The following is a 27,703-nucleotide window of genomic DNA, read 5'->3' on the forward strand; positions in this document are numbered from 1 at the left end:
ATTAGTATAAAAGAAACACTGTTCACAAATAAGTACACACCTCAATCAAACAAAAACTAACATCAAATTGCTACTAAATGAGCAAAGTCCTTGGGTCAGTCCATATGTATATATTTACAATATGACCACACCACCTCTGCCCCTGCCGTATAAACTCACCCTTCATAAAGACAACCGATTGCCACAGTCCATCCTCTGTCCTTGTTGGCTTCCTTCACACTCCCACAGAAAAGGCCAAGTCCAGGCCACAGCCCACCCTAACCCTGTCCCCCACCCAAAGAAGATGAAATAAAACCCCAAGGAAACAAATGATATTGTAGGCATCTGCCAAAGCGCTGATGAATAAATTCCTCCAATACATGAACCTAAAGAAAAGAGAAACAGCAGCAAAACAAAAGCAAAAAGCAAAACTGACCAGTACAACATAACACAGGTTGGACTCTAGAGGGTGAAACCCCTCCATAGTGATTCCAGTCCACATAGGAAATTTTCTTTATTTATAAATTTAAAAAAAACAAACATAAAGATAGCAAACATCACATCAGATAACTAACATAACATAATAGTTCAGATGAGGCTGTCCATTAAAAGGTGATAAACCTTCACGAAAACCCACCCATTTCCTCCTAACAGAAGAGAACCATCTTTCCTCTGTCCATGATGGCTCTCATTCCCACCCCCTCCCACAACAAACCCACACAAAATACACACTCAATCCAAGTCCATAAATGTCTGCTTGGTTTATCCCACAACCACTCCCCCTCCCCAACCCTGTCCCCCACCCAAAAAAGTGTCTAGGAGCCCCAGTAGCAATAAAATTAAACCAAAAGAAGGCATCTGCCAAGTCATCTGGTGGGTGATGTTCACATAAGAGCTACCAAATAGCCAAGACCGATCACCATGGTATGAAAATGATCAGGCCAGTGTGTATGGGTGTATGGCCAGCTTAGGGCTTAGGGTTGATTCAGAGAGTTGTGTCCCTGCAGCAATTAGTGGCTCCATGGGTGGGAGACAAAGGGTAAATAATATAAAATTAGGTTTTAGAGCAAACAATACTTACATTGCACATCTCATTGGGATGTTAACACCTAACCTAATTGGATTTTAGGCTCTGCTGCCTGTGTGTAAGCAATGTAGAACTGGGCAGGACTAGAACCAGCTTCAGCACCAAATCGATCCAGGTTCAAAAACAATAGAAATGAGGATAACATATATATGTGTGTGTGTGTAGCAAACATCTACATTGCAAGTCCAGTCTCCAGTACAAGGGTAGAGAATGACACATGACTTTCTGACATATTGGCGACAAACTGGCCACATACTGAGATAAGAGTTACCGAAAGGTGGCCCCCCTGGGGACTTAGTATTAATGACTGTACCAAGATAACTTTGAAGATTTTAGGACAACCCATTCTTCCCAATGTAAATACTTTACAGACTGATGTTAAATAGGGGCCCCATAATTAGGAAACAAAAGAGCAGGAATGTGTGCCCTGAAGCCTTAGCAATCGGAACATGTACAAACATACACATCATGGTGCCTTGTAAATGAAAGGCAGGGCTTGTTTATATTGTGGATTAGGCAGTGGCACGCTATGGGCAATTTGAGCCCAGGATTATAGAAGAAATAGTTCAGGGAAAAGGGAAAGGAAGTCCAGAGAGAGAGGCTGAGGGGAGAGCAAGATGGTTCTCTCCTGGCTCCTCACCCTGAGTGTCCTGCTGCACATTAATATGGTGGCTCTGGTACCGCTGCCGGAAGAACCCACATACCTGACCCACGGGGACGTACCAGCAGCTCCAGAGCTTTCTGAACTCACCCTGGAGATTACACAAGTTACAGAACACGACCAGATAAAGGTTCAGGTAACAAATATCCTATATATGTTCTCTATTTTATTTATTCCATATCATCTGTGCAACATGCCGGGATGTCTCGGTGACTCAAGTCTGTCCTATTAGGGTAAGAGGACTGGGGATTCTATGGGGGCCATTTATTAATGGTGGGGTTTTTTTCCCAATTTGGATTTTTAGCACTAAAAGTCACAGTATCACGAGATTTACTGGGTGACAAAACAGCTAAAAATCCAAATCCAAATCCTAACACTTGATAAGAACATGTAGAAGTCACTCTGTGTAAGCTCTTCGGGGCAGGGACTTCCATCCTCTTGTGTCTTTGACTCTTAACTTATTGCAACTGTATCTTGTATTTATTTGTATTTATTGTTATACTTTGTATTTATCTATTATGATCTTAATAACCCCCTGTTCGTATTAATGAATTCTACAGTACAGCGCTGCGTACATAAGTAGCACTTTATAAATAAAGTTATACATACATACATACAAGTCACTGGCAAATGTCCCTTCCCTTCCCTGGAGGGTCCTACTTTGCTTTGAAACTTTGGAGGTTTTCCGGATTTTTTACACTGTTTTTTTGTTCAGTAATTCAAAAAAGTAGAGGTTTCAGAGCGACAATTCAAAAAAAGTCACAGTTTTGTGACTCTGCAACTTTTTCCCACGGGTACTTTTTCAATTCAGACTTTTTAGTAAATGTCAGACATTCATGGAAATGAGTTTATTTGCATTTTTAAAAAGAAAAAAATGAGAAAAGTTAGAGTTTTAGTAAATCTGCCCCATGTGTGCTAAACATATGGTACAATAGCCCATCATTTCCAGGCTTTAGTGCCCTTTGAAGGGTGTTCATCTTAGATGTAATTGTTAATAGGATACAAACATTCCGATATGCTGACAAAAATTGCATTTGTTCTACCTTTTCTGTTTCTTCCTAATCTGAAATATAAAGCCTTGCTGCTGGGATCAGAAAGGAGTCAGCAATTTTAACCCCTGCCAAGTTGCTAAGGTAAACTGATCCCTAGCAACCAGCAAACAATTTATATTTTCAGATTATTAAGGAAATCTAAACTCAAAAAATGCATTAGGGAAAAACTAGACAGAAAGGTTTTCTAATTTCTTTTTAGCAGTTTCTGAGACAGTTGTTTCAATAGCTCAGTGGGTCTGGATGGAAATTGTAAGTGCAACTGTAGATGGAAAAAAACCTATGAGAGGTGGGTGAACTTCAGTTATATCTGTCCTGTGCTAAAAACCTGGTGTTGGCAGTCTAAAATTTGGTTGTAAGTGTTTGGTTGAAGAATGTATTTACAAAATATATTATTAACAAAATAAGGAGCTCTCGGTTCTGCTCCATATGGCTCTCTCATCAAAAGGGCAAAGCTTGTCCTGCTATAGAGGGAGCCCTCTAATGGCAGCAATGTGTATAGCAATAAGGCTGAACAATTAACAAAAATATCCAGTATAGGTCGCTGTTAAAAGCTGTTAAATTTATATATTACTGCAAGTGTACAGAGCACTACAGGACAAGGAAAATGTACAAGCAAGAATGCCCATAGCAACCCATTAACTAATACCAATCACACAGCGGTACCATTTATGGGTTGATGGTATGTATGCAAACATTTGGTGGTTGCTATGGGTTAGCAGACCTATTTTAAGCATCGTGATTTCTTTCTATTACTCTATATTAGAAGTTATAGTCACTACCTTAAGGGATCAGTTACCCAAGACCCAAGAAGTGGAAGAGCACTAAGGGGCGCACTATTGCGCTTCTAGGCTGATGTCCAATGGAGTAGTTCAGTGGAGTAGTTCAGTCGGCCACTATAGATCTTTGCAACTAACCGCTCTGAAATGCCTTTCCATAAGCAACAACAGGAGTTATCGGTGGAAAGGCCATTGCATCGCTTTGGTATTCCGAAGTCATGTGAAGTCTCCTACTGCAGGCAACTTTGTGCAACTTCGGAAAACCAAAGCGATGCAAAGGGCTTTCCATCAGTGACTCCTATTGTTACCGGTGAAAAGGAATTTTGGAGTGTTTTTTCGCCGCCGATAGCAGAGATGTATCATGGTCGACTGAACCCGCCCCCCGTCGGACATCAGCCTTGAGGAAAGTAGAAACATAGCATGATAATTGGAGATAATTAGGAACAATTTTAGATGGCCAAAATCCTGAATAAAGAGTCTAAAACAACAAAGATAAAAGTGTTGCTTCCGTTGTTAACCTGCTGTGCATTGTGTGTCTCAGAAATATCTAGATCTGTTCTACAGAGGGGTTGCAGCCATCGGAAGAAAGGCATCTTCAGTTGCAGAAAAGATAAAGGCCATGCAAAAGTTCCTTGGCTTGGAAGTCACTGGGAAAATTGATTCCAATACCATGACGGTTATACAGAAACCCAGATGTGGGGTCCCAGACGTTGAGAGATTTAGCCATTTTGCTGGAAATCCAAAGTGGGGGAAAACAACAGTAACCTACAGGTAAAATATTGACACTACACATAAAACTAAGGATCACCACTGGCCAGTTATGTAGAGATTTGAAGAATTAGCCCATAAGCCAACTAATGGGCTATATGTTTGGATCACAACAGAACTGGGATCTAATGGCCCAATGATCTCATCCATGTGCTGATGGACCTAGAGGGTAATCATTCCAAATGATCATTTGGGGTCATAACATGTGTGTAAGCTTATAGTAAATTAGCCCTTTAATTACCACAAGCTACACCGTATTTTACCCAGGATGAGACTGTATCCTTCAGGGGTGAGCCCTGGCTTTGTATGGATGCCAGGTGGATATGTGTTGTATTTCTCAATAAATGGGCGCCAGTGGTTCTTAACCTTGAAACCAGGAACTGTTTATTTACACAGCCACTTAGGAGTAATTACAGCATAGAATAGGTAGGTAGTAGCATTTCACAGCATAGGCAGTACTTACAAGGAATAGTCACAATAACCCTTTAGCTGCAGGGCACAAGGGGTTAACTCCCAGCTTTCAGGTATATGCTTCCAGTGGAACCTGGGTGATCACTATCTAACCCTAGGTCTGTACACTGTTAACCCTACTCTGGGTAGTATTATACCCGGCTTATAATGCCTCTACAATCCTGGTTGGAGCAAATGCGGCTCACTAAATAGCCCTGCCTGTCTATCACACCTAGTGTGACCTATAACAGGAACTGCCTATTCTTTCTAAAGCTACCTATTCACAGTAGAGCTCTCTTCTTGTGGAGAGAGCTCCACCAAATGGCCTCAAGCCTCATGGCTGCTCAGCCTTTTATACCCACAGTGCCACCTTATGGCCAAACTGTGGAAATGCACAAGGGGTCATGCTATGACCCAGGAACAAGGGACTTACTTCCCATTATATTAAGGACCCTTATAGCTGTCTAGAGAACTAGGGGACCACAGGGTGGGAAAAGGCATAATTTACCAGTTCCCTACATGTGAAACAAACATCATCTAGTTTAGTTATGAATTAAGCTGGGCACACAGAACAATTCATTTGTTTAGTGGGGACACTAAAACTGTAGATATTTACTCAATCTGGCCTATGATTGGCTTTTAATAGAGGGTCTCCGCAGACACAATGGCAGAGCATCAATAGGCCAGTGTGGTTACTGCTCAATAGGACTTTTAATCCTGCCTGATAGATATTTGCAGGGTCAAACTGGGCCGGAGGGGCATTGGAAGAAATCCAACTAGGGTCCCACTGGCCCAGAACCACTGTCCAGCCAGGATCTGCAGGCCCCCCACCATCATATTAGAGCAGGAGCAAGTTTTCAGGAGGACAGAGGATAAGCTGTTGGGGGGAGTTTGCAATGGGTGTGAGAGTGGTGGGTGCTTAAGGTGGTGGCCCTCAGAAATCCCAGTCCAACCCTGTATATGTGACCTATTCTCTGCCCTATAATGGTCAGACAGGCAATTGGTTTGTCCCCATACATGGACCATATGGCTTGCATTTTGTTCTGAGTAGTAGTAATTGGTATGGCCAAGTTTACTTGGAGGACCTGATAGGTCATTTATGATATGCTGCTGCCAGTGGTGCCTGATGTTGCCCTGTGTAACTGCCGCCTGTTTTATCACAGAATTCTCAACTACACGCCGGATATCACAAAATCAGAAGTAGACTATGCCATTGCCCAAGCGTTCAGAGTCTGGAGCGACGTTACCCCTTTAAATTTCCAGAAGCTGAATAGTGGGGATGCTGATATCATGATCTCTTTTAACACTAGAGGTATGTATTATTACTATCTATATTACTATATTACCAAGCAATCACGCATGATTTCATTTCAACTACAGAAGGTGCAATTTAACATGAAATAACCCAGATTTTATTTTTATTTTCATATGAAGCTCATGGGGATTTTGATTCATTCGACGGCCCAAATGGAGTCCTGGCCCACGCCTATGCCCCCAGCGATGGCATTGGGGGAGATGCCCATTTTGATGAGGATGAACAATGGACATTGGGACCTACAGGTGAGAGTGTAATTCATTTAGAGAAGGTAAAGGAACAGAAACTTAGTTCATAGTTCATTCAAACATAAATAATCACGTCTGTGGATCGAGTGCTACAGAAATGTAAATCAGACATCAGTTAATGTATAGCCTTCTTATTTACCAAGGTTGTATTACCTCCAGAACAAATACATTAAATGAAGCTGAAGAAAATATAACATTTAGGTGACAAGGAGTTGACATGAGAGTTAAACCAAATCTCATCAGTTCTTTTGCTTCTATTCAATACATTCCTATTAGAGCCCGTACCCTACATATTTTCCCTTCTCATTGCCAAAAGTAATAAAATAATATTTTTTTTTTCAGGTGCTAATCTTTTTCACGTTGCTGCTCATGAGTTCGGCCATTCGCTTGGGATGTCTCATTCCACTGACACCAACGCTCTGATGTATCCAACGGTCTCATTCGGTGTAACCATTGACCCGGCTCAGTATAAGCTTTCTGCGGATGACATCGCAGGCATCCAGACTTTATATGGTACGGCAGTATTTGAGACGATTTATACATAGTTTTTCTACAGCCCACAGTCTGAAGATCAGAAATTGTATATAAACTTTTTTTGCCACAAGATTCAATAGAAATTTGACAGCCTTTGTTAAACTGAATGATAACTTTGCTATGTTTAGAAATGCAATCACATAGAAGAGCAGGCTGTATAAGCAGAGCTATCAAATTGCTAAGATTCACTTAAATCAGTGCTGTCCAACTTCTGTGGTACTGAGGGCAGAAATTTCTCTGGCCTACATGGTGGAGGTCAGTTTTGGCCACTCCCCCTTTTTAACCACACCCACTTCAAACCACACCTATGTTAAAACAACAGCTTTTAAGACCATGCCCACATAAATGATGGTACCGCAGCAAAAACCCAAATGGTTGGTGCTCACTGTAGGGATATCACCCTTCATTCATATGTAAAAGAATTATATTATCCCTGTGTATAGCACAGCAACCCCCAGCATATAATTACACATCTTAGGGACCATATAATGACTATTTCCAAATGCTAACAAACTTCCAGAACAAACCCCTGCCAGGTTCACCTCCCACAGGCAGCATAGGCCAGGCAGAGTATGGCACACACAGGCAGGGTAGGGCAGGCAGAGTATGGCACACACAGGCAGGGTAGGGCAGGCAGAGTATGGCACAAACAGGCATGGTAGGGCAGGCAGAGTATGGCACACACAGGCAGCATAGGGCAGGCAGAGTATGCACACACAGGCAGGGGTAGGGCAGGCAGAGTATGGCACACACAGGCAGCATAGGGCAGGCAGAGTATGGCACACACAGGCAGGGTAGGGCAGGCAGAGTATGGCATATACAGGCAGCATAAGGCAGGCAGAGTATGGCAAGGTAAGCAGTCACAGCAGGTGTGGGGCCACACAGATGGGGGCCACGGACCGGATGAGGCCTGTGGCCGGCAGTTGGACATCACTGACTTAAATGATGGAAATGTGGACTATGTGGAACTTGTGCAGACCCACTGGACAAGGGCACAGTCATGGCGCAGCCAGCCTAATCAGTATCTGTCTGAGCTCCCATCAGATAACAATCGGGGGGTTCACCATTCGGCCCCATATATGGGCCACAAAGCTTAGTCAGCATCAATCCTGTGTATGGATAGCTTACACACTGTAGTTACTATTTACTAACATAGGTGCTAAAGAGCATCAGTGCAGTTACTCATAAGGAGTCATTATTCTCCCATTACGCAGAGCACAGAGACCTGCAGCCATCCCCATTTATACAGTGTTGCCTGTGTTCGGTAGCACTGTATTCATGAGGGCCAGAAGGGGTAGGCATATACGTGGCCCCAATCCCAGCCACTAATTTGTGTGTCATCCAGACGTGCATGTTAGAGAGCATATGTAGGCGCAGGCCGCAAGGTGCCCCTGTATTATGAGTTGCCCTATAGCAGGCAGTTCTGCCCTGGGGTATAGAGGCCAATCAGCATCTAGTTTTATTAAATCTTCCACAGTTTGGAAAAATGAAAGCTGCCTGGTGTCCATGGATAACTGCACCTGTGCAACGTGGCACCTACCCTGCTAGTCCGTCCTTAAACATTCTCTTACTTGTTATGGTTTCTATATCCTTCTTATTTCTTTGGGTGATTGTTTAATAAAGGAAAAGGAAATCCCAGTCAAGTACCCGTGGGCAAGCCCAATCCAGCGCCGCCCCCAAAGAACCAGCCGAACAAGTGTGACCCCAACCTAACGTTTGATGCCGTTACAAGCATGAGAGGAGATCTGCTCTTTTTCAAAGACGAGTAAGCTCAGCACTTATTCATTGTGTTTATGTGTAATTCCGTTTTGTCCCAGTTACAGTGAGAGAAGATGGACTATCTTGCAGGAAACAAAGACAAGTTTAAAATAAAATTTTGGTTTTTTTTTTAATTCAAATTTCCATCTATTTTCCAAAACCAATAAACCTGATTATATGCCATAATCAATTATGTTATAGGGTACCAAAGGCTCTGGGCGACCTGAGTAGGCTACCTACTGTAAAACTCACTAATACATGAAGAGCAAGTATATTTGTTGGTATGTTCTATCTGTCATGAAATTGTGGATATTCTCAGAAAAATATCCCCTGTTATAATCTTATATCATATCTTGCACATTAGAGATTCAGAACCAATGATATCAGAGACTCGAGCCTTGGGCCAGACTGCAATGATGGAATAGCCTCTGTGATAGCCTCTCTAAAAGACAGTGGAACTGATTGGCTAACAAGTGCTCAATTGCATCAGTGCAGTTAGCCACAGCAGCCAATCAGATTTAAACAATTTGTATTTGGTTCCTATGTGTAACCCTAATCTGAGCTCTAGGTAGGGGATACTCCCTCTGTGGGAATTGGTTTTACTCCCTGTTGTGGTGCAATAGAGGGTGCTCATTTACTAACATAAGTGCCAGTAACAACCAACCAGGGTCAGATGGGCCGGTGGGGCCCCGGCGGCCCAGACCCTGTCTCCCTCCCGCCTCGGGGGAGGGGTTTGTACGGGTGGGGGGCCTTAGGGGGTTGAAAGGCTGTGTTGGGGCCATTGGGGGGTGCAGGGGCCCCCGAGGCAAAAGCCCCGGTGGGCCCTGCACCCCCCAGTCCGAACCTGCATTTGGAGAGGTTGCCATACAAGCGGATCTTTCCCTGATATGCCCACCTTGATTTTGGTGATATCAGATCGATCTGACCCTTTGGCCCTAGGGCCAAACAATCAGATCACATTGACATAATGCAGGCTGTTAGGATGATGACCTTATCAACGAGCTAATGCATTTCTTGTCCCAACAGAATTTTTAAACCTACCTGATCAATATCTGCCCAATGTTCATTTGGGTAGGCCCAACTTAGGACCCATACAAGGCCAATAAGTTGCTAATGTGGTATATTGGCAGCTTTAATCAGCCCGTGTATGGCAACCTTTATCCTAACAACCAGCCAATGGTATGAACAAGGGGCTGTAATATAAGCAGGAGCCGAAATAGAATGACCCCCAGTGAACCCCCATTTGAAAGCTGGAAACTGACAGACAAGGAAATGAATAATGAAGACCAACGTACAAGATACATATAGGACATTCAATAACACATTAATATCGGTGAACTGCTCTTTATAGTAAAATTTCATTGCCAATTATATTTTTGCAGATGGAAATGACGAATAAACATTTTGTTTCCCTAAGGGTGTTCTGGAGAAAAAGCGCACGGTTTCCTGAGGTGGAAACTATCCCCATTAGTATTATCTGGCCGAGTGTGGGGAGAGTGGATGCGGCTTATGAAGTTGTAGGGAGAGACATAGTATATCTATTCAAAGGTAAGCAATGGTTTCTAGCAGGGATACGTCTAGACTCTAAAGCAACTGGACTTGATGAGTAACCTTAACAATGTATCTCTGCTCATCCAAGTGGCTTCAACAGTTGGCTGGGTGGTAAAGCATTCTCTGGGACACCTTAAAGTGTAGAGTCCAAGGTGGCTGCCTATAACCAGCAAAGAGATTGTTCATAGTTTCATTTCAATAGCAGCTAATGCTCACAAAAGTTGGCAAACTCCTGCCATGCCCATTAATGTGTTTCTGTTGCACAGGTCGGCAACACTGGGCCACAAGAGGATGGACGATTCTTCCAGGATATCCAAAGGACATCGCCTCATTTGGGTTTCCAAAGGATGTAAAAAAAATAGATGCCGCAACCTTCATCAGAGAAGAAATGAAAGCCATTTTCTTTGTCGGAGATAGATATTACAGGTAAGTTTAACTGCACAACCCAACTCATGGCTTGAGTACATTCTGGGCACCATAGGGTCTGAAGAAGGCTCAGAGCCAAACTGTTGTGCAGAACATTATAGAGAATATTTTATTATTTACATACGTCTTTGGCTGCCCTAGTGAAGCTTTACAGCCTTGTTCTCCCCCCAACCCCACCCAACCATACACACATGTTCAGCAAGGTAGACTAGGAACTAGGATTGTGGAGGAAACCATACATAAATACAGGGTGTTTTTTGTGTTTGGGGAGGCTAATTAATATATTCTACACAGATTTCTTCATAGTATCCCAGTGCCAGTTCCATGTATAACACCCCAGAACACATAGCAGGATAAATACAGTGCCAAATCCATGTATAATACCCCAGAACACATAGCAGGATAAATACAGTGCCAAATCCATGTATATTACCCCAGAACACACAGCAGGATAAATACAGTGCCAATTCCATATATAATACCCCAGAACACACAGTAGGATAAATACTGTGCCAATTCCATATATAATACCCCAGAACACACAGCAGGATAAATACAGTGCCAAATCCATGTATAATACCCCAGAACACACAGCAGGATAAATACAGTGCCAAATCCATGTATAATACCCCAGAACACATAGCAGGATAAATACAGTGCCAAATCCATGTATAACACCCCAGAACACATAGCAGGATAAATACAGTGCCAAATCCATGTATATTACCCCAGAACACACAGCAGGATAAATACAGTGCCAATTCCATATATAATACCCCAGAACACACAGTAGGATAAATACAGTGCCAATTCCATATATAATACCCCAGAACACACAGTAGGATAAATACAGTGCCAATTCCATATATAATACCCCAGAACACACAGCAGGATAAATACAGTGCCAAATCCATGTATAATACCCCAGAACACACAGCAGGATAAATACAGTGCCAAATCCATGTATAATACCCCAGAACACACAGCAGGATAAATACAGTGCCAAATCCATGTATAATACCCCAGAACACACAGTAGGATAAATACAGTGCCAATTCCATATATAATACCCCAGAACACACAGCAGATAAATACAGTGCCAATTCCATATATAATACCCCAGAACACACAGCAGATAAATACAGTACCAATTCCATATATAATACCCCAGAACACACAGCAGGATAAATACAGTGCCAATTCCATATATAATACCCCAGAACACACAGCAGATAAATACAGTACCAATTCCATATATAATACCCCAGAACACACAGCAGGATAAATACAGTGCCAATTCCATGTTTAATCCCCAGAACACACAGCAGGATAAATACAGTGCCAATTCCATGTATAATACCCCAGAACACACAGCAGATAAATACAGTGCCAATTCCATATATAATACCCCAGAACACACAGCAGATAAATACAGTACCAATTCCATATATAATACCCCAGAACACACAGCAGGATAAATACAGTGCCAATTCCATATATAATACCCCAGAACACACAGCAGATAAATACAGTACCAATTCCATATATAATACCCCAGAACACACAGCGGGATAAATACAGTGCCAATTCCATGTTTAATACCCCAGAACACACAGCAGGATAAATACAGTGCCAATTCCATGTATAATACCCCAGAACCCACAGCAGGATAAATACAGTGCCAATTCCATATATATTACCCCAGAACCCACAGCAGGATAAATACAGTGCCAATTCCATATATAATACCCCAGAACCTGCAGCAGGATAAATACAGTGCCAATTCCATGTATAATACCCCAGAACCCACAGCAGGATAAATACAGTGCCAGTTCCATGTATAATACCCCAGAACACACAGCAGGATAAATACAGTGCCAAATCCATGTATAATACCCCAGAACACACAGCAGGATAAATACAGTGCCAATTCCATGTATAATACCCCAGAACCCACAGCGGGATAAAAACAGTGCCAAATCCATGTATAATACCCCAGAACACACAGCAGGATAAATACAGTGCCAAATCCATGTATAATACCCGAGAACACACAGCAGGATAAATACAGTGCCAAATCCATGTGTAATCCCCCAGAACACACAGCAGGATAAATACAGTGCCAAATCCATGTATAATACCCCAGAACCCACAGCAGGATAAATACAGTGCCAAATCCATGTATAATACCCCAGAACACACAACAGGATGAATACAGTGCCAATTCCATGTATAATACCCCAGAACACACAGTAGGATAAATACAGTGCCAATTCCATGTATAATACCCCAGAACACACAACAGGATGAATACAGTGCCAATTCCATATATAGAACCTATTTCAAGTAATTGGTAATATTAAAACAGTACCTTGTACTTGATAGTAATGTATTTATCCATATTGGAGGCAAAACAATCCTATTGGGTTTATTTAATGTTGAAATATTTTTTAGTATACTAAATTACAGAGTGATCTGAAAAACCTTAGATCCTTTACATGCGATGCCAATTTTATGTATAATAACCCCAGAGTGCATGGTAGGATATAGTGTTACATTTATATTTATATGGAAGGATACATTCAGTGCCAAATCTATGTAGAATACTTCCATCCAGTTTGTTGTAGGAAATGGATGGGTGTTGGGTTGGGGAGCCTTCATTATCATTTACATCAGTCTTTGGCCGCCCTAGTGAGGCTTTACTGTCTTGTTTACAGTCTTCCTAGAGGAATTTCATATCAAAATGAATAGAACATTAAATCTCAGTGGGGTTGATGTTTATTATGCAATTTTTTTAAAAAAACTGAAAAAATCCTGATTGGATTCTCATTTCTCCTTCACCCAAGGAGTCATTTGATTTTGCTTTTCAGCAGTACAGGTATGGGATCCCTTATCCGGAAACCCGTTATCCAGAGAGCTCCGAATTACGGAAAGCCCATCTCCCATAGACTCCATTTTAATCAAATAGTTTAAAATTTTAAAACCGATTTCCTTTATCTCTGTAATAATAAAACAGTACCTGTACTTGATCCCAACTAAGTTATAAATAATCCTTATTGGATGCAAAACAATCCTATTGGGGTTAATTAATGTTTTATTGATTTTTTAGTAGACTTAAGGTATGGAGATCCAAATTACAGAAAGACCCCTTATCTGGAATACCCTTGGTCCCGAGCATTCTGGATAATGGGTCCTATACCTGTACAAGCTGACGTTTGTATCCATCTCAAAGCTGTGCTGCCCCTGAAATGAATTTCTGCTTCTCTCCTTATTGCACAGCTACAGCCACAGAACGTCCGCCATGGATTTCGTGAGACCTAAAAAAATTAAATCAGATTTTCCTGGAATTGGAAAGAAAGTTGATGCAGCATTTCAAAACGGTAAGAATGTTACCTAGGTCCCACTGGAGAAGCTGATACCAAGGGCCCAAACTTACAATAATTAGATGTAGATGGTACTAAATGTTACAGGTGCTATGCTGGAAATAAGAAAGGGCTGATGGGAATTGGCTGAAGCCACTAATACCTAAGCCCACCATGTTATCCACTAGCACTCTGCCACTAATACTTTATGCTGGCTAAAAATAGCTGGCACTCCTGCCATGAATATAATGAGCAAGAGCATGGGTCCATTATATATATATAAATATTTAACATTTACCATACGCCAAATATAACAGAAGAAATGACTTGGTCATCAGATGGGGTTCATAATTGGAGAAGATGCTTTAACCCCCTTTGTGGGCAAAAGTACCTCCTTAAAAGTATTGTGCCAAAATAAAAAACTCAGTCTGTCATATTCTCTGCCCACAGGCCATTGTGCATTCATGAATCACCCTATTGCACTATGTTAGCAATATCCTATGCTTTATCCTATGTTATCCCCCCCCAGGTTATTGTTCCAGAAAGGGTATTTTTTTAATTGCACTTAAATAAGAGTTCTAAATTATTCCATTGCACGGGAAGCATCAGCATAAGACTAATAAGGCCGACATTTGTAAAGCAAACTTTGGGCACTTTGGGCACAGCTATGTAGCATTTAGAAACACTGGCTCTAAAACTCAGCCAACTAGGGCAGATCCAATCATGTATCCCTTGGGCACAATCAATGGAGTACAAAGGGGACAGAGGTCCTTGACAAATCCTTCCCAAGTGATATGTAAAAAGGAATTATTTGGGCTAATACATGGGTCAGGTTTGCAACCACTGTTTGCCTGTATATTATAAGGTTTGTATTTTTAAATTAAAGTTGATGCCTTAGGTATTTAATATTGGTTCCAGGAAGTATGGGAATATATATGTGAGTTTGTTAACTTAAAGGGGCGGTTCACCTTCACATTAACTTTTAGTATGTTATAAAATGCTCTAGCAACTTTGCAATTAGTCTTCTTTATTTTTATTTATTATTTGCCTTCCACTTCTACATCTTTCCAGCTTTCAAATGGGGGTCACTGACCCCGGCAGGCAAATGCTATTGCTCTGTGAGCTTACAGTTTTATAATTGTTACTTTCTATTCCTTATCTTTCTATTCAGTCCCTCTCCTATTCATATTCCAGTCTCTCATTATAACCACTGCCTGGTTGCTAAGGTAAACTAAGGCAAACAAGACCCTAGTAACAGGGTCGGACTGGGCCGCCAGGATACCGGGAAAAATCCCGGTTAGCCTCGGCTCTAGTGGGCCCCGGCGGCATAGACCCGACCCTTGCAGGCACTACCCCTGCCCACCGCTCCCCCCAACATGTTAAATTTATGTGCTGGGGGAGGACGTCGGGTGGGGGGCCCTGCGAGGGGGGTTAGGGGGTCCCTGCGAGGGGGGGTTTAGGGGACACGGCCAGCGGGGGCACCTGCCTAGTAACCAGCTAGCTGCTGAAATTCCAGACTGGAGACCTGCTGAACAAAAAGCTAAATAACGAAAAACCACAAAAAATTGCCAATTGCCTCAGAATATCATTTTCTATATCATACAAAAAGTTAATTTAAAGGTAAACTACCCCTTTACAAAAAAAATCAGTTGCGTTCTCTGAATCTAATACATTGTCTGTGTTGCAGGATATCTCTACTTCTCTGATGGAGCCAGACAAGCTGAATTTGATAACAGAGGGAAAAAGGTGGTGCGTTACCTGCAGAACTACAGATGGATGAGCTGCAAATGAAACGGATCGAGTCTCGCTGTAACATAATGTTTTGTAGGAACTGACTCATAACCGTTCCTATTATAGAGCACCTATACATGTTTCTGAGGGGCCACAGAATCCCACCCTCTCAACTGATTCTGCCAACTGGGCGCATTAAATAAAAAGACAAGGTGCCTCCATAGCTCTTGGCAGCAGGGGGATTTGCCCGCAGACATTGTGCCAACACACATCATAGATACATTTCCATAATAGCACAGTGTTGGGATGGTTAATTATCATGTAATTTGGATTTTCCATTGCAGATTAAGCCGCAAAATCTTATATAAACATAGCAGTATCTGGTATGAAACTCAGACGCAATCCTTTTACCATCATAAGACGCGATAGAAATCTATATAACAGGAACCAAAATTCCTAAAAGCATTGATGATTCCTTATTATCTGCCTCCTCGGATCTGTGTGGCCCTGGAAGTGACAGTCTCTGTATTTGCACAGTTATTAAAGGGGAGCTATGCTAATCGGATGCTGAATATAATCACAATGTATGGCTTCTACTGCTGAATAAACTTCTGTGTCTGAATGATGCTTAAATGGTATTCCTTGGAAAAGCAACTTATTTCAAAGGTTTTTTTATGTAGGTGTAACCTATCTTGGCACACTGCTGTAGAATCGGATCACACTCTCTTTTCTTGGCTGTTTACCTGTAGTTGGAATCCAGTAGCCTGGTCCCCTTTGCAGGAAAGATACTGGGAACTGGGATTTACAGCGCAGTGCCTCCACCTAGTGGGCAGTGAGGAGTACTCCTCAGGGGAATTCCACTAGGAAAATATATCACACACACGTTTGCAGTAACAAAGGTGAACTTTAATGAAAGAGAAATAATGCAAAAACCAACATTTATTATAAATAGTAATACCCCTGGCACAGTATCTCAAGGTGCCATAGTCCCACACTCCATTCTGGATGGACAAAGCAGATTTTGCTCAGTTCAGTCCCTAGCAAAATGGCTGGATGATTTCGCAGACAGAAAAACAGAGTAAAAGGATCTCTGATCCCCTACATAAGTAAATGTAAAGACTAGATTACCATGAGATTAAACATTAAAGAAAATATAAACCCTCAAAACAAGTATTATCCAGAAAGCTTGGATTTACAGGATGGCCATCTCCTATAGACTTCAATTTAGATTTTTACAAATTGTTTCTTTTTTCTCTGTAATCATAAAACAGTACCTGTACTTGATCCCAACTAAGATATAATTACCCCTTATTGGGGCAGAACAGCCCTATTGGGTTTATTTCATGGTTAAATGATTCCCTTTTCTCTGTAATAATAAAACAGTACCTGTACTTGATCCCAACTAAGATATAATTACCCCTTATTGGGGGCAGAACAGCCCTATTGGGTTTATTTAATGGTTAAATGATTCCCTTTTCTCTGTAATAATAAAACAGTACCTGTACTTGATCCCAACTAAGATATAATTACCCCTTATTGGAGACAAAACAACCCTGTGGGGATTATATAATGTTTACATGATCATTTGCAGACAAGGTATGAACATTAAAATTACAGAAAGATCCCTTATCCAGAATGCTTGGGACCTGTGGTTTACTGAATAACAGGTCCCATACCTGTAATACAAAAATTGCTGCAAGCGCTATATAAAGTGCTAATAGAATGCATTTGAAACAACAGCGCCACCTGCTGCTCATTGCGGCCAACAGGTTACAGTGAATTGAAAATTACTTTGAGAGAAAAGTGACTTCTTGAAATGTTGTTCTGTAGAGCAGCGTTTTTCAACCACTGTTCCGCGGCACACTAGTGTGTGAGATGTTGACTGGTGTGCCGTAGGCAGGGCCGCAATTTTTACTTTCAAAGGGGGCTCGGCGATGCTACAGTTTTTCTTAGTAGCTCGGGCCCCCTTTAATAAAATCCGGGCCCTGTCATTGGTTGCGCCCCGTGTGTACCGGTGACGTCAGTACGCACGGGGCGCAACGTTATAAAAGGGCCTGTGTGCGGTCGCGTGTAGGCAGAAGTGCAGAGGCGGCGCGCGTGAGGGGAAGATGCTGCTGAAGCCGCCGAAGAGCAGAAGTAAAATGCTGCTGGGCACCAATGTATTAGGGGGGGCCACGGGGCACACTGACTTATGGGGGCACTGCTGCTGGGCACCAATGTACTAGGGGGGCTGGCTCTTGGCACCAATGTACTGGGGGGCACTGCTGCTGGGCACCAATGTACTAGGGGGCACTGCTCTTGGCACCAATGTACTAGGGGGGCACTGCTGCTGGGCACCAATGTACTAGGGGGACTGGCTCTTGGCACCAATGTACTGGGGGGCACTGCTGCTGGGCACCAATGTACTAGGGGGCACTGCTCTTGGCACCAATGTACTAGGGGGGCACTGCTGCTGGGCACCAATGTACTAGGGGGGCACTGCTGCTGGGCACCAATGTACTAGGGGGGCACTGCTGCTGGGCACCAATGTACTAGGGGGCACTGCTCTTGGCACCAATGTACTAGGGGGGCACTGCTGCTGGGCACCAATGTACTAGGGGGGCACTGCTGCTGGGCACCAATGTACTAGGGGGGCACTGCTCTTGGCACCAGTGTACTAGGGGGGCACTGCTCTTGGCACCAATGTACTAGGGGGCACTGCTGCTGGGCACCAGTGTACTAGGGGGGCACTGCTCTTGGCACCAATGTACTAGGGGGGCACTGCTGCTGGGCACCAGTGTACTAGGGGGGCACTGCTGCTGGGCACCAATGTACTAGGGGGGCACTGCTGCTGGGCACCAATGTACTAGGGGGGCACTGCTGCTGGGCACCAATGTACTAGGGGGGCACTGCTGCTGGGCACCAATGTACTAGGGGGGCACTGCTCTTGGCACCAATGTACTAGGGGGGCACTGCTCTTGGCACCAGTGTACTAGGGGGGCACTGCTGCTGGGCACAGAGTTAAATTTTTTAACATTTTCTAATGGTGGTGTGCCTCGTGATTTTTTTCATGAAACAAGTGTGCCTTTGCGCAAAAAAGGTTGAAAAACACTGCTGTAGAGAACTGACCAGAGAAATGCTGTAGGACTCTTCTCTGCCGCTAACTTTGTATTCTAGACACAACTGCTGAATGCAAAATGTTGCTTTTCTCCTAAATGAACAGCAGGTGGGGCTGTTCATTAAAATGTATTATATTAGCAGCTTAAAATGCTTCTAATGTCTTGAAAACTTAAAAAAAAAAAAGATGTCAGTTGCAAAAGTGCTTAGAAACATGAATGTTTTTGAGGGTGTACATTTTATGTGGCCTTGGCAGTAACAGCCTAAGGTAGAAGCCTGGACAGACTGATAGGCAATACAGTATTACAATAACTATAAAACACAAGCCTCATAGAGAGCCTTGTTTCTGGTTGCTGAGATCAGTGGCCCTGGCAACCTGATGGTATTTGCAGTTGTAAGCTGGAAAGTGGCAGCACGGGAAGGCTGATAATTAGAAATAAAGACCAGTTGAAAACTTTCATAGGGCTCTTACACACAGGCGTTTCTTCCTGCGTCCCCCATGCTTTCCCAGTCCATCTTCCAACAGAGACCTTCTGCTTGGAACAGTTTCCGTGAAAACTTGCATATCTCCCAGGTGTCACCACTAGAGGGAGCTAGAAGCAAAGATGTGAAAAAACCTATTGCAGATCAGTAACAAGGCAGGTTTTTTTATACAGGCACCCAAAGACCCATGCCTTGGCTGGCAGCATCAGAGGGGTGACCCAAGGACGATTATAAGGAAACAAGGTCCCATTTTATTCTACCCCTTTCCTTCCCATCTGTAGACTGTACTGTATCCACAAAAAGCACCTATATTACACACGGATATACTTATCATTCATCAATACTGAGCACAAATACAGCAAAGCTAAGAAATAATTATTTTCCCAGGCCTGTGAGATAGCGTTGGTATGTTTATTTAATGTGCCTTTTTCCTTTTATGCAGAAGATCGTAGCCCATGTCAGGGCAGGAATGTAATTTATTGGTGTACACAAGTCACAACAGGCGCAGGTAACATGACTGATCATGCCGAGGCCACTGCCACAAGGCAACAAACACAACTGGAGATACAGGCGCTGAATGACTCCCCTACTTAGTGACAAACTGATACTCTCCCTTATTCCCCCTTCACTTCTGCTCTTCCTTTCTGATCTTCATTTCTTCTCCATTTCAGCTTTTCATTCTTTCTACCCCCTCCCTATACTATTCTGCCCCCGACAGTTCTTTAGTCCTCCTGCTTGCTCTTTTCACTATAATTAGTTCTTCCCACCACCCTTTCCCTTTAGTCTCTCTTCATGCTCCTTCATCATACATATGTTTACAGGGTAACCCTTTCGAAATAAAAAATAACAAAAGTGGTATAAAGGCGATACCTTTATTGGCTAACTAAGATAATCATAGCAAGCTTTCAGAACATTTTAGTTCGTTTCTCAAGCTGATTACAATGAAGCTGTGGAGCTCTCTGATTTATATACAACATTCGGCTCATAGATCAAATACCCAGAAAAAAGGAATATCTGTGTGGAAGGTGTTAACAAAGTCATATAAACGGGGGGGGGGCTGCAAGGGACAAACAGATATCAGAGAGCACCACAGCTTCATTGTAATCAACTTGAAAAAGCAACTAAAACATTCTGAAAGCTTGCTATGCTTATCTTAGTTAGCCAATAAAGGTATCGCCTTTATACCACTTTTGTTATTTTTTATTTCCAAAGGGTTACCCTGTAAACATTATGACTGGCTAACACAGTACATCACCTTTTCCTGCATTATCATACTTACATGCAGTAGTAGTTGAGGTTAAATAAACAATAGCATCCATCCCTTTTGTAGACTATTTAATGTATCTACTGGAGAGAATGGAATGTATCTAGTGGAAAGCAATGCCCATAACATCTACTGGTGTATAATAGATCAGTCTCCTGTATGGCCTCCTTATATATTTGTACACACAGAGTGATATTCCACTCACTTTAAAATATTTAAACCTTCTTTATGACTCTAGACACAGGCCACTCCAGACTGAGCCGGTACCTAATCAGCCCACGATAAGGACTGCAGTTGCACTGATGTGCTCCTGTCCCAGTGGGTCACCATAGGCTCCCTTATGATCTGTTGGTTGACGTGGTGGCTAAACATTTAGATCAGGCTGATCTGGCCCATATTGGCCCAATGCATGGGTGATCATAAATACATTTGTAAATGGACTGGCAAAGTACTATAAAAAAAAAAACAAGCATTTTAATCAAACAGCATGTCCAGAACAAGCCTTACAAGACCATATGCTGATGGAGGCTTAAAGTGAGTGGAATATGCCATTGGTGTACAAATATATAAGAAACTGATCCATTATTCACCAGTACCAGTTATGGGCATTGCTTTCCAGTAGATACATTCCATTCTCTCCAGTAGATACATTAAATAGTGATCATGCATTTTTCCTCCCTTCCCCAGGCAAAAGCAGTAGATGGAATGGCTCACCCCCCAAGCAGTCTCCTCTCTTAGCAAAGCCTCCTGTAGTGCAGAAATGCCCAATGTGGCTACCAGCTTGTGTTTGCCTTCTGGTGGCTCCTAATAATTGTTTTACTGCACTGATCTTGCTGGGTGTAGGCTAGCGGCCATCAGTAAATGCTGCAGGCATCAGATATCCTTTCTTGGTAAATCTGCATTTTTTATTAAATGGGAGGGGTCAGCAGCCAACAAAACAATTGATTCACAGACTCCTCCCAAGGGAGTGACCTTACATTTTAATGGCCTAATTACAGAGGGTAAATAAACTGCTGTACATGAATTATACTATATTATTATAATATATAAATCTCATTAAATGTCAGCACTCTATAAATAAAGAATTGTAATTAGCGAAGAGCAAAACTGCATTTGCTGAAATACACTGGAGTTATTGGGTAGGAATAATGACACAGTAATAGCATATACAATGGCCTATCTTGTAAGAGGAGCTCCTTTCGCTACGCTACATCTGCTTCATAATATATGTCTCCCATGTTGCTAATTTCTTCCAAACCTGGTGCCCAGACAGCTCCTTAGATAGGGGAGGGCTCCAATCTGACTGATTATTCCTTATATAGCCACATAAAAGTCACACAGTGGTTACATTCCCTACCCCCTTTGATGTTGCTCCCAGTTGCCTCAAAGTAGGTGCCCTTTTTACATTTCTGGCTTGAAGACAAGTTTTGGAAGCCCAGAGACACAGTTTTAATCCAATAAGAACCTCCTGCAGGCCAGCAGGCCACATGGGGCCACCAAATAGCCAATCACAGCCCTTATTTGGCATCCCCCAAAGAACTTTTTTTTATGCTTCTGTGGCTCACACACACTTTTTACATCTGAGTGTGGCTCACAAGTAAAAAAAGTTTGGAGATCCCTGGTATAACCATTTCAGTGCCCATTTGAGGTCTCAGGATGAAAACAATGGGTACAATGTAGGACAACACACCTGACACCTTTATAGGAAACCTGGGGCTAGAAAGACAATTTTCAAATGTTTGTTGTCATTTGTCACTGCATTCACCACCTAATAAATGGGGCCTAAACCCAACAAATATATTGAAAAAAAAAATACTTAGTGCTGATCTAAGCACTTTTTCACTGCATGCCGTTTCTATTTTTAGTGGTTTCTGGGATATTTGCAGTTTTAGACTTTCGAAGACAGCTGCCGAACCTGATATTAGCAATCTAAAAATGCTATTTTTGTTAGAAACCACTAAAACTATGAAATTAATGAAAGTGCTCTGAAGAGTATGTGCTTGAAATAAAATCCCATGGCTATCACTATGATCCCTTTGCCTATGAGACAAAGGCCAGAGATAGACTGTCCCTGTACATTATTTTCAGATGTTGGCATGTACAGTATGAGAGTTCAAAAGTTGTTATACTCTGTTTTTTTATTTATACATTACTAACAGTTATGTAGAAATTGCAGAAATGGCAACAGACTTTGGGTTCTGTCGATGCGTATCAACAACAAAGTCTGTTTTTATCTTTAAAAAAGGTCCCTACTTTGTGAACTGGAAATTCAGCTGCTAGGCATGAAAAGAACTTTGACCTAGCATGTATGTGTGCCATGGCACATTCTACTAAAAAAGAATATTTATTATGAATATGGTTTATTTAGATGAAGCAGGGTTTTACATATGAGCTGTTTTATGCAATATATTTGTAGGGACCCATAGGGTTAACATGCCCCTATGGCTTTAAACCCTACAACTTCCTAGTTTATGCTGTTACTGGGCAAAGACCCATGTATCTAGTTATCCTTTGCACTTATGCCTTATTGGTTATTCGGTTGACCACACACTTTGCACTCTCATATAGTGTTAAGCAAGGAGGTCTTCGTCTTTGGCTGTCTCAGGTGGAAGGTCCACTGAGCCTGGGGTCAGAAATAGGCCCCAGTAAAGCCAAAGCCTACCCTAGAGTTACCATTCACTCTAGAGAAGTCGGGGATAGGGACCCCATGAATGAGGAATAGTAAGCATAGAAGAACACCTTAATAGCACCCTCTAGGAGAGTGAGATAAATAGCTATAGATAGTAAGAGCAGTTTCTGGCTCCAACCAGGAGGTTAGCTGGAAGTACTCTTCCATACAGGCGCAGGGCCACGGTTAAGACGCAGGATGCAGGCTAGTACCTAAACCCTGTTCCTGAGGACTGAGGTATCTATCCAGACTGCCCCCATAGTGGTGTCGAGCTGACCAGGTGCTTTCCCTGCCCAGTCTCCCAAAGAGGTGGGATAAACCGGTGGCATCCTCTCTTCTATCCTCAGATGTGTTATTGCTATTTCCTCTGTGTGAGTATTGATTTCCCTGCACTACTACTACTTGTCTTGGACAATAAACAGTTAAATATTGGTTTGGAAGAGCTCCTGGTGTCCATTTCATCATTTATTTAAGCTTTGCACTACACAGTGGCAGTGGGAGGTATAGTTCTGCAACATCCCCCATAAACACCTTCCATATAGCGAAGGCCCATCCTGCTGAAGCAGAGTCACATGTACCCCATGCTCTATTCACTAGCTGGACACATTTGACTATTACAGCCAAATAAGGGTTACAAATTTTTATAGAGGCCTACATTGTTTAAGGGGTATAGTTTCCTTTGTGTCCATTTTTTACCCGATCATATGTGCACTTTTTGGGCACTACTAGAATTAATTGACAATTTGTTTCCTTGGCCACTACAGATGAGCAATGCAATGTGCTGTACAAATATAAGTATTATGCTTCAGTGCAGGGTCAGACTGGGGGGGTGAAGGGCCCACCGAGGCTCCTGTCCCAGGGGCCCTGCAGGTGCCCCCAGCCAGGCGCGTCCCCTAACCCACCCCCGCAGGGGCCCCCCTAACCCCCCTCGTAAATTTAACGCGTCAGGGGAGGAGCGGTCGGACACATCGCCGGATTTCAAATCCACCCATGGCATGCCGCCCCTAAAATTGTGGCCCGGGCCTTTGTGGCCTCGCCATAAATTCTGGCCTAGTCGGGAAGAGGGAGCACCGGCAAGGGTCAGGTCTGGGCCGCCCAGTCTGACCCTGCTTCAGTGCCCGAGTCTGCAGTTGTGTAACATATCAGGTCACCGTTCTGTAGTCTCACTTGGCAGCTTTACAGATAATTCTCCCTCAAGGTTGCACCATGTTTGTTTTTTCAAAATAACAGTGAACCATAGACTCTATAAAAACATTTATACAGCGCAAATACAAATATGCGTGACTTTCATTCCTGAAGATTCATGTGATTAAATAATATATATTAAAAATATAACAAGCGATCTTCTACCACTAAAAGTGCCTGAATAAAACTGTAACTACAGGATACAAGAAAGATCCATTATAAGTTGCAGGGAATAATTCAGAATGGCCGCCTCTTACATAGACAGAGCCAAAGGTGGCCATACATGAAGCAATTACGATCGTTCCTGCGACTATTGGTCGTTTGTTTCCCTCATTGTTGTTCAGGGCTGAATCGTCAGATATGGAGGTAGAAATAATAGGGATTCTACCTCCACCTGCCAATTCAGCCCTAAACATAGATTTTGCTAAGGTAATTTATACCCTAGCAACCAGATAGCTGCTATAACTCCAAACTGGACGGCTGCTAAATAAAAATGCCACCGACCCCAGTAACCTGCTGCACACTGTATAGCAGCATCATATTAAAATGAATAATATTTGTGCACATTATTATATATTTACTGAACATTCATATAACAAATATTATAAAACCTAAATACAATTAAGGTCATTTTTTCTTCAATACACTTTAAATTTAGAATGGTAATGAAACATGTGGTGCTTTTTGGCATTAGCATGAATACAAGAAACCAAAGCACCCAAAACCACCCCTTAAACTGCGTGCAAGCCAAGCAATAGTAACAATCTGGTGAGAAGTAGTGATGAGCGAATATGTCCTGTTTCGCTTCACCGAAAAATTTGCAAATCTTTCAAAAGATTTGTGAAACAGTGAAAATGTTGTGCAACTATTCTTTTGACACCCGCAACTATTCTTTTGATGCCCGCAACTATTCTTTTGATGCACGACTATTCTTTTGACGCCCGCAACTATTCTTTTGACGCCCGCAACAATTCTTTTCATGCACGACTATTCTTTTGACACCCGCAACTATTCTTTTGATGCCCGCAACTATTCTTTTCATGCACGACTATTCTTTTGACGCCCGCAACTATTCTTTTGACGCCCGCTACAATTCTTTTGATGCACGACTATTCTTTTGACACCCGCAACTATTCTTTTGACGCCCGCAGCAATTCTTTTGATGCACGACTATTCTTTTGACACCCGCAACTATTCTTTTGACGCCCGCAACAATTCTTTTGATGCACGACTATTCTTTTGACACCCGCAACTATTCTTTTGACGCCCGCAGCAATTCTTTTGATGCACTACTATTCTTTTGACGCCCGCAATTATTCTTTTGACGCCCGCAACAATTCTTTTGATGCACGACTATTCTTTTGACGCCCGCAACTATTCTTTGATGCCCGCAACTATTCTTTTGATGCACGACTATCTTTGACGCCGCAACTATTCTTTTGATGCCCGCAACTATTCTTTTGATGCACGACTATCTTTGACGCCCGCAACTATTCTTTTGATGCCCGCAACTATTCTTTTGATGCACGATATTCTTTTGACGCCCGCAACTATTCTTTTGACGCCCGCAACTATTCTTTTGATGCCCGCAACTATTCTTTTGATGCACGACTATTCTTTTGACGCCCGCAACTATTCTATTGACGCCCGCAACTATTCTTTTGATGCCCACAACTATTCTTTTGATGCACGACTATTCTTTTGACGCCCGCAACTATTCTTTTGACGCCCGCAACTATTCTTTTGATGCATGCAACAATTCTTTTGATGCAATTCTTTTGACGCCCGCAACTATTCTTTTGACACCCGCAACTATTCTTTGATGCCCGCCAACTATTCTTTTGATGCACGACTATTCTTTTGACGCCCGCAACTATTCTTTTGACGCCCGCAACAATTCTTTCATGCACGACTATCTTTTGACGCCCGCAACTATTCTTTTGATGCCCGCAACTATTCTTTTGATGCACGACTATTCTTTTGACGCCCGCAACTAATCTTTTGACGCCCGCAACTATTCTTTTGATGCACGACTATTCTTTTGACGCCTGCAACAATTCTTTTGATGCACGACTATTCTTTTGACGCCCGCAACTGTTCTTTTGACGCCCGCTACAATTCTTTTGATGCATGACTATTCTTTTGACGCCCGCAACAATTCTTTTGATGCACGACTATTCTTTTGACACTCGCAACTATTCTTTTGACGCCCGCAGAAATTCTTTTGATGCACGACTATTCTTTTGACGCCCGCAACTATTCTTTTGACGCCCGCAACAATTCTTTTGATGCACGACTATTCTTTTGACGCCCGCAACTATTCTTTTGATGCCTGCAACTATTCTTTTGACACCCGCAACAATTCTTTTGATGCATGCAACAATTCTTTTGACGCACAACTATTCTTTTGATGCCCGCAACTATTCTTTTGACGCGTGACTAATCTCGTGACAATTTTTGGACACGCGACTATTCTTTTGATGCGCGACTAATCTCGCGACAATTTTTGGACGTCCAGCGAATTTTTCCATGTCAAATTTTTTCATCCGTTTTGCAAAACAATCCTCCAATGGTAAAACGCGGAAATTTGCCGTGAATCCATGCCTGGCTAAAAATTTCGCCCATCACTAGTAAGAAGCTTAAAAATTCCCAGGACACAGTCCTTATCTTTAAGATGGCCTGAAGTTTGTTGTGTATGAGAATAATGCCCCCAGGAGGCCCTTTTGAAGTGTAGGGAATGCGTGTCCTATAACTCTAGGCTAATGGCAGGAACTACGTGGCACTCTAGATTAATGGCCGTTTTCTACATGGAAATGCATGTGCTTCCTAAGCTCTGGCTCATAATAGGAGTCATAAATTTGAAGCTTTCCCTCGGGATGAAGTTGCAAAAGGTGAAAGACAAAAGTTACGGTTTACAAAGGTTTTCAGTACGTTTCCTTGATGATGTGTCAAAGGTAAACACTAGGAAGGAACAGAACAGGAAAGAAGGAACCAGAGATCATGCAAAAGAAATTTATCTAAACAGAGTGAAAATAGCACCTTGGAGAAAAAATAGCTATTTTCCATTTTATTTTCAATTTAGTGGTACCTTGTAAGGGATGGGAATGGGTAAAGACTTTCCAGTTTCTCTTAGATTTATAAGAAATCTTTCATGGTGTCAAAATGGCCCTGTTTGTTTATTACAGCCTTGCAGTCAAATGATTTGTTTACACAAGACAAATGAGTGCATATAATGGATTGCTTTATCTTTTTATACCTACCTGGGCTGCAGGGTTGTAAAATGATATATTATTGCAATTAGGATCATTG

General features: G+C 42.4%; 1 protein-coding gene across 2 annotated transcripts; it reads left to right on the plus strand.

Annotated features, from left to right (window-relative positions):
- The first annotated feature begins 1,533 nt into the window (after window positions 1-1,533).
- On the plus strand, window positions 1,534-16,352 carry mmp3 (matrix metallopeptidase 3). Of its 2 annotated transcripts, none has more exons than XM_012957070.3 (10): window positions 1,534-1,857; window positions 4,097-4,326; window positions 5,937-6,085; window positions 6,208-6,333; window positions 6,679-6,849; window positions 8,494-8,635; window positions 10,046-10,176; window positions 10,446-10,605; window positions 13,885-13,985; window positions 15,655-16,352. In XM_012957070.3, exons 1-10 carry the CDS (start codon window positions 1,684-1,686, stop codon window positions 15,756-15,758), a joined length of 1,488 nt encoding a protein of 495 aa, XP_012812524.2. In that variant the 5' UTR covers window positions 1,534-1,683; the 3' UTR covers window positions 15,759-16,352.
- Window positions 16,353-27,703: the final 11,351 nt, after the last annotated feature.

Source organism: Xenopus tropicalis, chromosome 2, assembly GCF_000004195.4.
Source record: "Xenopus tropicalis strain Nigerian chromosome 2, UCB_Xtro_10.0, whole genome shotgun sequence".
In the NCBI taxonomy this organism is placed as follows: domain Eukaryota; kingdom Metazoa; phylum Chordata; class Amphibia; order Anura; family Pipidae; genus Xenopus; species Xenopus tropicalis.